This window comes from Haliotis rubra, unplaced genomic scaffold, assembly GCF_003918875.1.
Source record: "Haliotis rubra isolate DU_JTF1 unplaced genomic scaffold, ASM391887v1 Scf37, whole genome shotgun sequence".
Lineage (NCBI taxonomy): Eukaryota > Metazoa > Mollusca > Gastropoda > Lepetellida > Haliotidae > Haliotis > Haliotis rubra.
In genome coordinates, this window is record NW_025767046.1 from 3,184,985 (window position 1) to 3,201,394 (window position 16,410).

Sequence of the window (16,410 nt, forward strand, 5' to 3'; positions counted from 1 at the left end):
GTGTTCCTCATATTGTAGAAGTTGGCATCCATGAAATTTCCTCTCAGATGCTATTTTATCTTGTTGCTGATATATTCTGATACCCTGACAAAGCATAGGAAGATCCAGAGGTGTGTGTGTGTGCATGTGTGTGCGTGTGCATGCGTGCGTGTGTGTGTGTGTGTGTGCAGGGGTGCGCACCCCCACTTTTGTCCTCAAAGTTTGTTCAATGATCATTGAAACTTAGGTGAAAATGAAGTGTTCACCCCCACCCCCAACCCTTTCCTCAATAGTGTGCACCCCGTTTTCTCAAAAGCTGCATCTGCCCCTGCAATGTCAGTTTTTGAATTAGTTATTACACTATTGTGTCTGAGCCAGGCTTAGTCTTAAATTCAAATGTTTGATGTAAGAAAAGATGTCACTGTTTTCTCTCTGTGCAGTTGTTTTACCCCTGACCTCCTGCCGATTGATCTGCGAGTGAAGCTCATTATCTGCCTGATCAGCCTCAACTACGTCAAAGTGGCAAAGGTATGGGAATGTGTGTTAACTACAGTCCGTTTGAGTCAGAAACGGACCGATGAATTGCAAATTTTATCATTGTACAAAATTGCCACATAAATATAAATAGTACACATGTTTATCATTTACTAATACCCAACAGCTTTCTTATATTTGAAAATTGTCCGAACTCCACCAAAAAGTTAGAAACTATCATCATTGAAAACGCAAAAGTTGTTATCTGTCGCGGCGGGGTGAAACCGCAGAAACGGAACAGCCAGTCATGGCGGGGGACATCTCAAAATCTATTCCGGGAGACCTGTCGGTTCCTTGTCCGTCGTAGTGTCATAGTCACGACTTAAAGGGATGACAGGTGGTGCCACAGTTGCCTGTTGTAAGCCATCCCGAGACCAGTAACCTTGTTCAATGACGTTAGCTACCTTGTTGACACAGTTTTGCCAAGTTTCAGTCGTGATTTTGTTAAGGGATTCCTTAACCAAAACCACTATGTCACGTAATCTAAAAGTTGTGTTTGATCTGGCAACATCTCCTTTGACAATACCCCATATCATTTCAATGGGGTTAAGGTCACAGTGATAGGGTGGAAGTCGCAGAATATCGTGACCCTTACTTTTTATGTAACTGTCAACTGTGTAGAAAGGTTCACCTTTGTGGGGTTTTATGATCTCATATAGCTGAGGCTTCGTTGCCTTTGAAGGCCGTGCGATCAGAAATTTGTCGAGCCATGATATCATATCACCTTTTCGACTGTTCGATGTCGGGGCTTTACTGTTGGGGTCCTGCACGCTGTGGTATGGGGCATTGTCCATTACGATAAAAGACTTCTCTGGTAGAGCTGGTACCAACTTGTTTTTAACCCAATCGAAGAAAACCGCACCATTCATCTCGGAATGGTAGTCTCTGTTATCTGTGGACTTTGCCCTGAATACCAGGTCGCAACCTGGGAGAAAGCCTTTGCTGGAGCAACCAGCATAGAGAATGATTAGTCTCTCTCCTTTCCCTAGAGGCAGCTTTCTATGTGACCCCTTATCACCCCCATCGGGTACCCACTGACTGCTGGCAGTGTGCGAGGCATTGACCCAGGTCTCGTCCAAGTACACTGGCTCCAACCCTTCCTCGCGCTTCTTCTTTATAAAATTATTTCTCAATCGAAGGATATCAGGGCATTCACAGAGTACTGACCTATTCTCCCCCGAAATTTTCTTATAACAATACACGAAAGAGTGTAAGAGTCGCAAGAGTGTGTACTTTGATACTCTGAGGTTGTGTTCTTGCTTCAAATGCTTTTTTAAAATTTTCAGCGACATGTATTTGTTTTCAGAATAGAGCTTGTTGATAGACTGCCTTACAAGGTTCTTTTGAAAGTTGTCCAAATGTTTTAATTTGTGTGATTTTGACACGACCCCTACCTGCTTTGCATCACCCTCACAATGTTTGTGTTCCAGAACATTTGTCAGTACCCTTGCTGATACTCCTAAAGCTTTTGCTGCCCGCTTACGGAATTTATTAATGGCATAAAATGGTTTGCCCCTTTCGGCTTCAGCACGGAAAAAATCGTACACTTTAATCATCAACTGTTTCACGTCAGCATTCAACTTCATTTTTCATCAGGCATGTGTATCCCGTGCACGACGAGATAGTGGCTGTTTCGTTTCTGCGGTTTCACCCCGCCGCGACAGATAACAACTTTTGCGTTTTCAATGATGATAGTTTCTAACTTTTTGGTGGAGTTCGGACAATTTTCAAATATAAGAAAGCTGTTGGGTATTAGTAAATGATAAACATGTGTACTATTTATATTTATGTGGCAATTTTGTACAATGATAAAATTTGCAATTCATCGGTCCGTTTCTGACTTAAACGGACTGTACATGTAGACTACAGGAATAAATCCTGACACCTAGTATACATCTGCTGTAAGCAAACAAATTGCTTCAGGTTGAACTGTTTGAGTGGCATTCTAGAAGTTGTCACCAATAGGAATGACAAGTCTTGTTGGATGATCACAGCTTGAAAACGGTATACCAAACATACCTATGTTTTACATCCAAGACGGTAACTGTCTTGTGGTCTGAATTGGCCGTGATTAGGACCCCCATCACAGGGATCGGCTTATGTATGAAACATACCAATTTGATACTGATTTTAAGGGTAAAGTTAGGGGTTTGGCTTATCTGTGAGGTTGGCTTATCTACGGTAAGTATCGAAACATCGCTATTGTGCAATAAAGAAATTGATCATCCATAAAGACTTGTCATTCCTGCTTCAGGGTGTGTGTAGATGGTGCTAATGGTGTGCATGTTGCTGCTTCAGGGTGTGTGTAGATGGTGGTAATGGTGTGCATGTTGCTGCTTCAGGGTGTGTGTAGATGGTGGTAATGGTGTGCATGTTGCTGCTTCAGGGTGTGTGTAGATGGTGGTAATGGTGTGCATGTTGCTGCTTCAGGGTGTGTGTAGATGGTGGTAATGGTGTGCATGTTGCTGCTTCAGGGTGTGTGTAGATGGTGGTAATGGTGTGCATGTTGCTAATTCAGGGCATGTGTGTGTAGATGGTGGTAATGGTGTGCATGTGCTAGATGGTGGTAATGGTGTGCATGTTGCTGCTTTCAGGGTGTGTGTAGATGGTGGTAATGGTGTGCATGTTGCTGCTTCAGGGTGTGTGTAGATGGTGGTAATGGTGTGCATGTTGCTGCTTCAGGGTGTGTGTAGATGGTGGTAATGGTGTGCATGTTGCTGCTTCAGAGGTGTGTGTAGATGGTGGTAATGGTGTGCATGTTGCTGCTTCAGGGTGTGTGTAGATGGTGGTAATGGTGTGCATGTTGCTGCTTCAGGGTGTGTGTAGATGGTGGTAATGGTGTGCATGTTGCTGCTTCAGGGTGTGTGTAGATGGTGGTAATGGTGTGCATGTTGCTGCTTCAGGGTGTGTGTAGATGGTGGTAATGGTGTGCATGTTGCTGCTTCAGGGTGTGTGTAGATGGTGGTAATGGTGTGCATGTTGCTGCTTCAGGGTGTGTGTAGATGGTGGTAATGGTGTGCATGTTGCTGCTTCAGGGTGTGTGTAGATGGTGCTAATGGTGTGCATGTTGCTGCTTCAGGGTGTGTGTAGATGGTGCTAATGGTGTGCATGTTGCTGCTTCAGGGTGTGTGTAGATGGTGGTAATGGTGTGCATGTTGCTGCTTCAGGGTGTGTGTAGATGGTGGTAATGGTGTGCATGTTGCTGCTTCAGGGTGTGTGTAGATGGTGGTAATGGTGTTATTGCCTATGTTGCTAATTCAGGGTGTGTGTAGATGGTGGTAATGGTGTGCATGTTGCTGCTTCAGGGTGTGTGTAGATGGGGGCTAATGGTGTGCATGTTGCTGCTTCCAGGGTGTGTGTAGATGGTGGTAATGGTGTGCATGTTGCTGCTTCAGGGTGTGTGTAGATGGTGGTAATGGTGTGCATGTTGCTGCTTCAGGGGTGTGTAGATGGTGCTAATGGTGCATGTTGCTAATGGTGTGTAGATGGTGTAATGGTGCTGCTTGCTTCAGGGTGTGTGTGTAGATGGTGGTAATGGTGTGCATGTGCTGCTTCAGGGTGTGTGTAGATGGGGGTAATGATGTGCATGTTGCTGCTTCAGGGTGTGTGTAGATAGATGGTGCTAATGGTGTGCATGTTGCTAATTCCAGGGTGTGTGTAGATGGTGGTAATGGTGTGCCTGTTGCTAATTCAGGGTGGTGTGCAGATGGTGGTAATGGTGTGCATGTTGCTAATTCAGGGTGTGTGTAGATGGTGGCTAATGATGTGCATGTTGCTGCTTCAGGGTGTGTGTAGATGGTGGTAATGGTGTGCATGTTGCTGCTTCAGGGTGTGTGTAGATGGTGCTAATGATGTGCATGTTGCTGCTTCAGGGTGTGTGCAGATGGTGGTAATGGTGTGCATGTTGCTAATTCAGGGTGTGTGTGTAGATGGTGGTAATGGTGTGCATGTTGCTAATTCAGGGTGTGTGTAGATGGTGGTAATGGTGTGCATGTTGCTGCTTCAGGGTGTGTGTAGATGGTGGTAATGGTGTGCATGTTGCTGCTTCAGGGGTGTGTGTGTAGATGGTGGTAATGGTGTGCATGTTGCTGCTTCAGGGTGTGTGTAGATGGTGGTAATGATGTGTGCATGTTGCTGCTTCAGGGTGTGTGCAGATGGTGGTAATGGTGTGCATGTTGCTGCTTCAGGGTGTGTGTAGATGGTGGTAATGGTGTGCATGTTGCTGCTTCAGGGGTGTGTGTAGATGGTGGTAATGGTGTGCATGTTGCTGCTTCAGGGTGTGTGTAGATGGTGGTAATGGTGTGCCTGTTGCTGCTTCAGGGTGTGTGTAGATGGTGGTAATGGTGTGCATGTTGCTGCTTCAGGGTGTGTGCAGATGGTGGTAATGGTGTGCATGTTGCTGCTTCAGGGTGTGTGTAGATGGTGGTAATGGTGTGCATGTTGCTGCTTCAGGGTGTGTGTAGATGGTGGTAATGGTGTGCATGTTGCTGCTTCAGGGTGTGTGTAGATGGTGGTAATGGTGTGCATGTTGCTGCTTCAGGGTGTGTGTAGATGGTGGTAATGGGTGTGCATGTTGCTGCTTCAGGGGTGTGTGTAGATGGTGGTAATGGTGTGCATGTTGCTGCTTCAGGGTGTGTGCAGATGGTGGTAATGGTGTGCATGTTGCTGCTTCAGGGTGTGTGTAGATGGTGGTAATGGTGTGCCTGTTGCTGCTTCAGGGTGTGTGTAGATGGTGGTAATGGTGTGCATGTTGCTGCTTCAGGGTGTGTGTAGATGGTGGTAATGGTGTGCATGTCGCTGCTTCAGGGTGTGTGTAGATGGTGCTAATGGTGTGCATGTTGCTAATTCAGGGTGTGTGTAGATGGTGGTAATGAATTGTTGCCTGTTGCTAATTCAGGTGTGTGTGTAGATGGTGTGTAATGGTGTGCATGTTGCTGCTTCAGGGTGTGTGTGTAGATGGGGCTAATGGTGTGCATGTTGCTGCTTCAGGGTGTGTGTAGATGGTGCTAATGGTGTGCATGTTGCTAATTCAGGGTGTGTGTAGATGGTGCTAATGGTGTGCCTGTTGCTTCAGGTGTGTGTGTAGATGGTGGTAATGGTGTGCCTGTTGCTAATTCAGGGTGTGTGTAGATGGTGGTAATGATGTGCATGTTGCTGCTTCAGGGTGTGTGTAGATGGTGGTAATGGTGTGCATGTTGCTGCTTCAGGGTGTGTGCAGATGGGGCTAATGATGTGCATGTTGCTGCTTCAGGGTGTGTGCAGATGGTGGTAATGGTGTGCATGTTGCTAATTCAGGGTGTGTGTAGATGGTGGTAATGGTGTGCCTGTTGCTAATTCAGGGTGTGTGTAGATGGTGGTAATGGTGTGCATGTTGCTGCTTCAGGGTGTGTGTAGATGGGGCCTAATGATGTGCATGTTGCTGCTTCAGGGTGTGTGTAGATGGTGGTAATGGTGTGCATGTTGCTGCTTCAGGGTGTGTGTAGATGGTGGTAATGGTGTGCATGTTGCTGCTTCAGGGTGTGTGTAGATGGTGGTAATGGTGTGCATGTTGCTGCTTCAGGGTGTGTGTAGATGGTGGTAATGGTGTGCATGTTGCTAATCCAGGGGTGTGTGTAGATGGTGGTAATGGGTGTGCATGTTGCTGCTTCAGAGTGTGTGTAGATGGTGGTAATGGTGTGCATGTTGCTGCTTCAGGGTGTGTGCAGATGGTGGTAATGGTGTGCATGTTGCTAGCTTCAAGGTGTGTGTAGACGGTGGAAGCCAAATGGCAGTAGTAATGGGTGCCTGTGCTGCTAATTCAGGTGTGTGTGTAGATGGTGGTAATGGTGTGCATGTTGCTGCTTCAGGGTGTGTGTAGATGGTGGTAATGGTGTGCATGTTGCTGCTTCAGGGTGTGTGTAGATGGTGGTAATGGTGTGCATGTTGCTGCTTCAGGGTGTGTGTAGAGATGGTGGTAATGGTGTGCATGTTGCTGCTTCAGGGTGTGTGTGCAGATGGTGGTAATGGTGTGCATGTTGCTAATTCAGGGTGTGTGTAGATGGTGGTAATGGTGTGCCTGTTGCTTCAGGGTGTGTGTAGATGGTGGTAATGGTGTGCATGTTGCTGCTTCAGGGTGTGTGTAGATGGTGCTAATGGTGTGCATGTTGCTGCTTCAGGGTGTGTGCAGATGGTGGTAATGGTGTGCATGTTGCTGCTTCAGGGTGTGTGTAGATGGTGGTAATGGTGTGCATGTTGCTGCTTCAGGGTGTGTGTAGATGGTGGTAATGGTGTGCATGTTGCTGCTTCAGGGTGTGTGTAGATGGTGGTAATGGTGTGCATGTTGCTGCTTCAGGGTGTGTGTAGATGGTAGTAATGGTGTGCATGTTGCTGCTTCAGGGTGTGTGTAGATGGTGGTAATGGTGTGCATGTTGCTGCTTCAGGGTGTGTGCAGATGGTGGTAATGGTGTGCATGTTGCTGCTTCAGGGTGTGTGTAGATGGTGGTAATGGTGTGCATGTTGCTGCTTCAGGGTGTGTGTAGATGGTGGTAATGGTGTGCATGTTGCTGCTTCAGGGTGTGTGTAGATGGTGGTAATGGTGTGCATGTTGCTGCTTCAGGGTGTGTGTAGATGGTGGTAATGGGTGTGCATGTTGCTGCTTCAGGGTGTGTGTAGATGGGGGTAATGGTGTGCATGTTGCTGCTTCAGGGTGTGTGCAGATGGTGGTAATGGTGTGCATGTTGCTGCTTCAGGGTGTGTGTAGATGGTGGTAATGGTGTGCATGTTGCTGCTTCAGGGTGTGTGTAGATGGTTCTAATGGTGTGCATGTTGCTGCTTCAGGGTGTGTGTAGATGGTGGTAATGGTGTGCATGTTGCTGCTTCAGGGTGTGTGTAGATGGTGGTAATGGTGTGCATGTTGCTGCTTCAGGGTGGTGTGTGTAGATGGTGGTAATGGTGTGCATGTTGCTGCTTCAGGGTGTGTGTAGATGGTGGTAATGGTGTGCATGTTGCTGCTTCAGGGTGTGTGTAGATGGTGGTAATGGTGTGCATGTTGCTGCTTCAGGGTGTGTGTAGATGGTGGTAATGGTGTGCATGTTGCTGCTTCAGGGTGTGTGTGTAGATGGTGGTAATGGTGTGCATGTTGCTGCTTCAGGGTGTGTATGCAGATGGTGGTAATGGTGTGCATGTTGCTGCTTCAGGGTGTGTGTAGATGGGTGGTAATGGTGTGCATGTTGCTGCTTCAGGGTGTGTGTAGATGGTGGTAATGGTGTGCATGTTGCTGCTTCAGGGTGTGTGCAGATGGTGGTAATGGTGTGCATGTTGCTGCTTCAGGGTGTGTGTAGATGGTGGTAATGGTGTGCATGTTGCTGCTTCAGGGTGTGTGTAGATGGTGGTAATGGTGTGCATGTTGCTGCTTCAGGGTGTGTGCAGATGGTGGTAATGGTGTGCATGTTGCTGCTTCAGGGTGTGTGTAGATGGTGGTAATGGTGTGCATGTTGCTGCTTCAGGGTGTGTGTAGATGGTGGTAATGGTGTGCATGTTGCTGCTTCAGGGTGTGTGTAGATGGTGGTAATGGTGTGCCTGTTGCTGCTTCAGGGTGTGTGTAGATGGTGGTAATGGTGTGCATGTTGCTGCTTCAGGGTGTGTGTAGATGGTGGTAATGGTGTGTGCATGTTGCTGCTTCAGGGTGTGTGTAGATGGTGGTAATGGTGTGCATGTTGCTGCTTCAGGGTGTGTGTAGATGGTGGTAATGGTGTGCATGTTGCTGCTTCAGGGTGTGTGTAGATGGTGGTAATGGTGTGCATGTTGCTGCTTCAGGGTGTGTGTAGATGGTGGTAATGGTGTGCATGTTGCTGCTTCAGGGTGTGTGTAGATGGTGGTAATGGTGTGCATGTTGCTGCTTCAGGGTGTGTGCAGATGGTGGTAATGGTGTGCATGTTGCTGCTTCAGGGTGTGTGCAGATGGTGGTAATGGTGTGCATGTTGCTGCTTCAGGGTGTGTGTAGATGGTGGTAATGGTGTGCATGTTGCTGCTTCAGGGTGTGTGTAGATGGTGGTAATGGTGTGCATGTTGCTAATTCAGGGTGTGTGCAGATGGTGGTAATGGTGTGCATGTTGCTGCTTCAGGGTGTGTGTAGATGGTGCTAATGGTGTGCATGTTGCTGCTTCAGGGTGTGTGCAGATGGTGGTAATGGTGTGCATGTTGCTTCAGGGTGTGTGTAGATGGTGGTAATGGTGTGCATGTTGCTGCTTCAGGGTGTGTGTAGATGGTGGTAATGGTGTGCATGTTGCTGCTTCAGGGTGTGTGTAGATGGTGGTAATGGTGTGCATGTTGCTGCTTCAGGGTGTGTGCAGATGGTGGTAATGGTGTGCATGTTGCTGCTTCAGGGGTGTGTGCAGATGGTGGTAATGGTGTGCATGTTGCTGCTTCAGGGTGTGTGTAGATGGTGGTAATGGTGTGCATGTTGCTGCTTCAGGGTGTGTGTAGATGGTGCTAATGGTGTGCATGTTGCTGCTTCAGGGTGTGTGTAGATGGTGGTAATGGTGTGCATGTTGCTGCTTCAGGGTGTGTGTGTAGATGGTGGTAATGGTGTGCATGTTGCTGCTTCAGGGTGTGTGTAGATGGTGGTAATGGTGTGCATGTTGCTGCTTCAGGGTGTGTGTAGATGGTGGTAATGGTGTGCATGTTGCTGCTTCAGGGTGTGTGTAGATGGTGGTAATGGTGTGCATGTTGCTGCTTCAGGGTGTGTGTAGATGGTGGTAATGGTGTGCATGTTGCTGCTTCAGGGTGTGTGTAGATGGTGGTAATGGTGTGCCTGTTGCTGCTTCAGGGTGTGTGTAGATGGTGGTAATGGTGTGCATGTTGCTGCTTCAGGGTGTGTGTAGATGGTGGTAATGGTGTGCATGTTGCTGCTTCAGGGTGTGTGTAGATGGTGGTAATGGTGTGCATGTTGCTGCTTCAGGGTGTGTGTAGATGGTGGTAATGGTGTGCATGTTGCTGCTTCAGGGTGTGTGTAGATGGTGGTAATGGTGTGCATGTTGCTGCTTCAGGGTGTGTGTAGATGGTGGTAATGGTGTGCATGTTGCTGCTTCAGGGTGTGTGTAGATGGTGGTAATGGTGTGCATGTTGCTGCTTCAGGGTGTGTGTAGATGGTGGTAATGGTGTGCATGTTGCTGCTTCAGGGTGTGTGTAGATGGTGGTAATGGTGTGCATGTTGCTGCTTCAGGGTGTGTGCAGATGGTGGTAATGGTGTGCATGTTGCTGCTTCAGGGTGTGTGTAGATGGTGGTAATGGTGTGCATGTTGCTGCTTCAGGGGTGTGTGTAGATGGTGGTAATGGTGTGCATGTTGCTGCTTCAGGGTGTGTGTAGATGGTGGTAATGGTGTGCATGTTGCTGCTTCAGGGTGTGTGTAGATGGTGGTAATGGTGTGCATGTTGCTGCTAATTCAGGGTGTGTGTAGATGGTGGTAATGGTGTGCATGTTGCTGCTTCCAGGGTGTGTGTAGATGGTGGTAATGGTGTGCATGTTGCTGCTTCAGGGTGTGTGTAGATGGTGGTAATGGTGTGCATGTTGCTGCTTCAGGGTGTGTGTAGATGGGGCTAATGGTGTGCATGTTGCTGCTTCAGGGTGTGTGTAGATGGTGGTAATGGTGTGCATGTTGCTGCTTCAGGGTGTGTGTAGATGGTGGTAATGGTGTGCATGTTGCTGCTTCAGGGTGTGTGTAGATGGTGGTAATGGTGTGCATGTTGCTGCTTCAGGGTGTGTGTAGATGGTGGTAATGGTGTGCATGTTGCTGCTTCAGGGTGTGTGTAGATGGTGCTAATGGTGTGCATGTTGCTGCTTCAGGGTGTGTGTAGATGGTGGTAATGGTGTGCATGTTGCTGCTGTAGGATGTGTGTCACCCCCTTCTAGTTGAGGATGTGGAGGAGACCGGAGATCTCTACTTTGATGTCGCTGAAGCCTACATGGAGAACGGGAATTACACAGAAGCCAAGCCGATACTGAAAACACTGGTCAGCTCAGAACACTTCGACAAGGTACGTGTGGATCGTCAGCTCACGTGTAATTTAAACTACAGGGTTATTGGTGTCACAGACACTTGAAGTCTTTACAGAATTTTATATTTATAAGTGCATTCTTATTGCAAATAAATTTACTCCAAAGCTTACTGTTTGCATAAATGAGGTTGACATGATTGAGGTTTGAGCCACAAGCTCAAATGAAGGCTTATGTGTGTTCTTCACAAATAAGGGCTAATAAGTTTTTTTATCCAATTCCTAAATTTATTAACAAAAGAAAAAAATTGTCACATTTCTTAAAAAATTTAGAAGTGATTGGCATTTATAAAAAATGGCTCTTATATTAATAAAAGTAAGAAAGTGGTTGTTGGTGGTAATCGAGATACAGAAATCAGATGACCTGCTCTGAATGTTTTTATAACTAACATTAACTGACTAACGAGAAATTTCAACCCTAATTTGTCAAGGGCCTTCTCCACAAAGCGATCTGCCCACTCTGACTGTTGTAAGTCTATGTTAAGTTATGGGAGTTGCTATCTTTTTGGGCAAGGATTGCTTTGTAGAACAGGGCCCAGATTTTAAAGTAAAAATGTACCAAATCTGAGTGAAAGATCTTATGATATTGTCGTTATAATTGAGATTGCAAAGAAAAAAGCTCAGTGTGATAAAGTTTGTACTGATCACAGTTAATTGCCCTGAGCTTAGTCGCTACACAGTGACCTGTTGTGTGTTCCTGTAGGCCATTGATGATCACAGTTAGTCTTGCCCTGAGCTTAGTCTTAGTACCCTGCATGGTCTACAAGTGAAAAACAGCTCAGTGAGTAATAGGAGACTGATCACAGTTAGTCTTGCCCTGAGCTTAGTCTTAGTACCCTGCATGGTCTACACAGTGACCTGTTGTGTGTTCCTGTAGGCCGTGATGATCACAGTTAGTCTTGCCCTGAGCTTAGTCTTAGTACCCTGCATGGTCTACACAGTGACCTGTTGTGTGTTCCTGTAGGCCGTGATGATCACAGTTAGTCTTGCCCTGAGCTTAGTCAGTCGTAGTACCCTGCATGGTCTACACAGTGACCTGTTGTGTGTGTGTTCCTGTAGGCCGTGATGATCACAGTTAGTCTTGCCCTGAGCTTAGTCTTAGTACCCTGCATGGTCTACACAGTGACCTGTTGTGTGTTCCTGTAGGCCGTGATGATCACAGTTAGTCTTGCCCTGAGCTTAGTCGTAGTACCCTGCATGGTCTACACAGTGACCTGTTGTGTGTTCCTGTAGGCCGTGATGATCACAGTTAGTCTTGCCCTGAGCTTAGTCGTAGTACCCTGCATGGTCTACACAGTGACCTGTTGTGTGTTCCTGTAGGCCGCGGTGTGGCTGAAGTATGGTGAATGCCTCAACTCTCTGGGGGAGCTACAGGGGGCGGTGGAGGCCTACACCCAGTGTGTGGAGAAGGCACCGGGTCACTTCGGGGCCAGGGTGTCTCTGTCGGCACTGCAGCAGCAGCTGGGCAAGCATGAAGAGGCTGCAGGTGCTGTCCAGAGGTAGGTGTCATGTCACAGAAGTCTGAAACCCGAATAGACTTTATTCTCTCTAATTTCATTTGATGGACAGTGTTTGAATCTGAGTTATTTATGGCATTACTAAAAAAAAATGATATCCATTTATTAACGCTTAGCTGAAATCTAATCTAAAACAGACTGAATATTTTAACACAGGATCCAGTGTTGTGATGGACAGTGTTGTCATGACACCTAGCTGCTCATTGTTGGACCAACAGTGTTCTAATGACACCTGACTCGTGAAGGTCTGGGCTAGAATATTGGCTTTCAGTAACCCATGCTTGTTGTTAGAGGCGACTAATGGGATCAGGTGGTCAGGCTCGCTGACTTGGTTGACACATGTCATCGGTTCCCAATTGTGCAGATCGATGCTCATGCTGTTGATCACTGGATTGTCTGGTCCAGACTCGATTATTTACAGACCACCGCCATATAGCTGAAATATTGCTAAGTGCGGTGTAAAACTCAACGCACTCACTCACTCTGACACCTCCCTGCTCAATGTTGGACAAACACTGTTCTAATGACACCTCCCTTATCAGTGTGGGACCAACAGTATTCTAATGACACCTCCCTGTTCAGTGTTGAACCAACAGTGTTCTAATGACACCTTCCTGCACAGTGTTGTGACCGACTGCTGTAGTGACACCTCCCTGGCCCGTATTGTGACCGACTGCTGTAGTGACACCTCCCTGGCCCGTATTGTGACCGACTGCTGTAATGACACCTCCCTGGCCCGTATTGTGACCGACTGCTGTAATGACACCTCCCTGACCTGTGCTCTGACTGACCTGTGTGTCCCCAGATGAGCAGGACGAGCTGTCCGAGGACGACCAGATGCTGCTGCTACACAAGTGCCACCTGCTTCACTCCCAGAACAAGGTGGAGGAGTTCCACACCTGCTGCCAGAAACTTCTCTTCAGCAGCTTCCTGTCCCGCTGTAACACCAGCTTCATGAAGAGTAAGTCACATTGTCTGGAAGAAGAAGTCTCTGTCACATAAGATTTACTTGAAAAGTAAGTCATGGTCACAAATCAACCAAAAATAAGTCACATGGGCTGTTATGCAAAATCTACCTGAAGATTAAGTCAAGATCACATGTCCAGGAACTATGCACTTGCTCAGTCTGTTCCAGAGGCATCAGAGATGTTTTTAAAGCCCTGTTTCGCAATCATTCACACAATGTAGAAATAAGATTAGCAAACTATTAAAGCTACCATCTGATTCAAGTATAATATAGGATAGTCTTCAGAAGCATATCTGGGGTGGTGGGGTAGCCTAGTGGTTAAAGCGTTTGCTTGTCATGCTGAAGACTCGGGTTCGATTCCTCACATGGGTACAATGTGTGAAGCCCATTTCTGATGTCCCCTGCTGTGATGTTGCTGGAATATTGCTGAAAGCAGCATAAAGCTAAACTCATTGAAGCATATATAACCATTTAATCTGACTTTTATCAATTTCAGTTGTTTTCTCGTATCGAACACACAAACATCGAGCTGATGCCTTACGGACATTCCTTGCATACCAGGATAAGACTGGAAAAGGTTGGTGGTTAAGTCTTCAGATTACAAGGTCATCTGATTTGAATAGGTGGGAGTAGATTTTAGTCCAGATTAGGGCAAGAATATTGCCAGAATTCACCTGTAAAACATGGCATGGAACATATTTGCTACTTTACAAATTAACAACATCTAATGCTTGGGCTATTTCTATCAAAGGTCAAGGTCATCTATGAGGTTGTTAAACATTGTTGTATAATTTATTGCCAGTTACTCCTGCACTCTTGCTTTTACAAACTGGTTAATTTCTGGGTCTTAAAAAGTTGAGGTTATAGGCACAATTTCACACAATTTCAACAATATTTTGGCCTATATTATATATATTGGGGCATATGCACTCACTTTAACTTCCTGTTGATGCAATAATAGACGTATTATACTTACGACTTGCCTCAATCGATAATTGAAACTTCGAGGTGAACAGCTTCCAAACAGAGAACACTGGCCATATGTGGAATGTAAACAATTGCTCCGTACATGGAAAACTGTTGCACGCGGTGTTGTCGGTGTTTGCCGAACTGGTTTCAATCACATGTTGTGTGTATGATATTTGTAAAGAGTGCTCCAAGGGACATAACTCTATGGGGTTTGCTTGAAATAATGTTGGGCCGGTAGTGGGCGTGAGAGTCGATTTAATGCCACATTGCGACCATGTTAAGACAGTCTGACTCTCTGTCACTGCCCAGATAACATGCAGACAGTGGCTGTCAGTACCGAGGGCAAGAAGATGGTCAAAGTGGATGATCTCTGGGATATTTACAAACAGGTAATATGTCAGTAGTATCTTTTTAACTTTTATTCATTTGGGAAAGATTTCCGCCTGTATTCCCCCTTAACTTTAAATTGTGAGTATTGTTAGTTTTCATACTAATAGTCTTCATTGGTTAATGAAGGGGGGATACGAGTGGAAGTCTTACCTTTTATTTCCCTGTGGTTATTCCTGGTCATGTCCACATAAATCACGACTTAAATGAAGATCAGATAGTCACACTCTCTAACCTTGTTGTATTGCATTGTTCCCTGATTGTGTGGATCGGTCCTGTCAGAGACTGGATTTCTTAACCCAGACTTGTTTATTCTAAAGGATGATGTAATCTAACCAGAATATGACTGTGTTATACCTGTGATATAGCCTGAATATATCTGTGGTATGCCTGTGATGTAGTTGGAATATTGCTGTAATGTATCTGAAATAAGACCGTAATATACATTAAACTATGTTAGTAACAGGCACTTCCTCTATATTTTAGTCGAAATGCTATTACAAACCATAGTTATAATGAACTAAAATTAGTAATCCCTTTGACTTCTAATAACAGTAGTTTAGTGCATAGATAGAATATAGCTGGAATATGGATGCGATATAGCTGGAATATGGATGTGATATAGCTGGAATATGGATGCGATATAGCTGGAATATGGATGTGATATAGCTGGAATATGGATGTGATATTGTTTGAATATGGATGTGATGTAGCTGGAATATGGATGTGATATAGCTGGAATATGGCTGTGATATAGTTGGAATATGGATGCGATATAGCTGGAATATGGATGTGATATATTTGGAATATGGATGTGATATTGTTTGAATATGGATGTGATGTAGCTGGAATATGTATGTGATATAGCTGGAATATGGCTGTGATATAGTTGGAATATGGATGTGATAATATTTGAATATGGATGTGATGCTGGTGAAATATGGATGGGATAAAGCTGGAATATGGATGTGATATAGCTGGAATATGGTTGTGATATAGCTGGAATATGGATGTGATATTGTTTGAATATGGATGTGATATAGCTGGAATATTGATGTGATAAAGCTGGAATATGGATGTGATATAGCTGGAATATGGATGTGGTATAGCTGGAATATGGATGTGATATAGCTGGAATATGGCTGTGATATAGCTGTGATATTGATGTGATATAGCTGTGATATGGATGTGGATAAAGCTGGAATAGGGATGTTATATAGCTGGAATATGGATGTTATATAGCTGGAACATGGCTGTGATATAGCTGGAATATGGATGTGATGTTGCTGGATTATGAATATGATATAGCTGGAATATGGATGTGATATTGTTTGAATATGGATGTGATGTAGTTGGAATATGGATGATATATAGCTGGAATATGGATGTGATGTAGTTGGAATATGGATGTGATATAGCAGGAATATGGATGTGATATTGTTTGAATAGGGATGTGATGTAGCTAGAATATGGATGTGATATAGCTGGAATATGGCTGTGATATAGTTGGAATATGGATGCGATATAGCTGGAATATTGATGTGATGTAGCTGGAATATGGATGTGATATTGTTTGAATATGGATGTGATAAAGCTGGAATATGGATGTGATATAGCTGGAATATTGATGTGATATAGCTGGAATATGGATGTGATATAGCTGGAATATGGCTGTGATATAGCTGGAATATGGATGTGATATAGCTGGAATATGGATGTGATGTTGCTGGAATATGGAATATGATATGCTGAATGTAGCTGGATATATGGAATATGATGATATAGCTGGAATATGGATGTGATATAGCTGGAATATGGATGTGATGTAGCTGGAATATGGATGTGATATAGCTGGAATATGGATGTGATATTGTTTGAATATGGATGCGATGTAGCTGGAATATGGATGTGATATAGCTGGAATATGGCTGTGATATAATATGGAATATGTGATGTAGCTGGAATATGGATGTGATATAGTTGGAATATGGATATTGTTTGAATATGGATGTGGTATATGGATGA

General features: G+C 45.2%; 1 protein-coding gene across 1 annotated transcript in view; it reads left to right on the forward strand.

Annotated features, from left to right (window-relative positions):
* The window catches only part of LOC124285821 (general transcription factor 3C polypeptide 3-like), a 90,655-nt gene that overhangs the window by 17,514 nt on the left and 56,731 nt on the right, over window positions 1-16,410 (forward strand). The window contains 7 exon segments of the mRNA XM_046722088.1: window positions 420-507; window positions 10,381-10,527; window positions 11,866-12,044; window positions 12,685-12,818; window positions 12,868-13,023; window positions 13,526-13,606; window positions 14,308-14,387. Coding sequence (XP_046578044.1) covers window positions 420-507; window positions 10,381-10,527; window positions 11,866-12,044; window positions 12,685-12,818; window positions 12,868-13,023; window positions 13,526-13,606; window positions 14,308-14,387 — 865 coding nt within the window.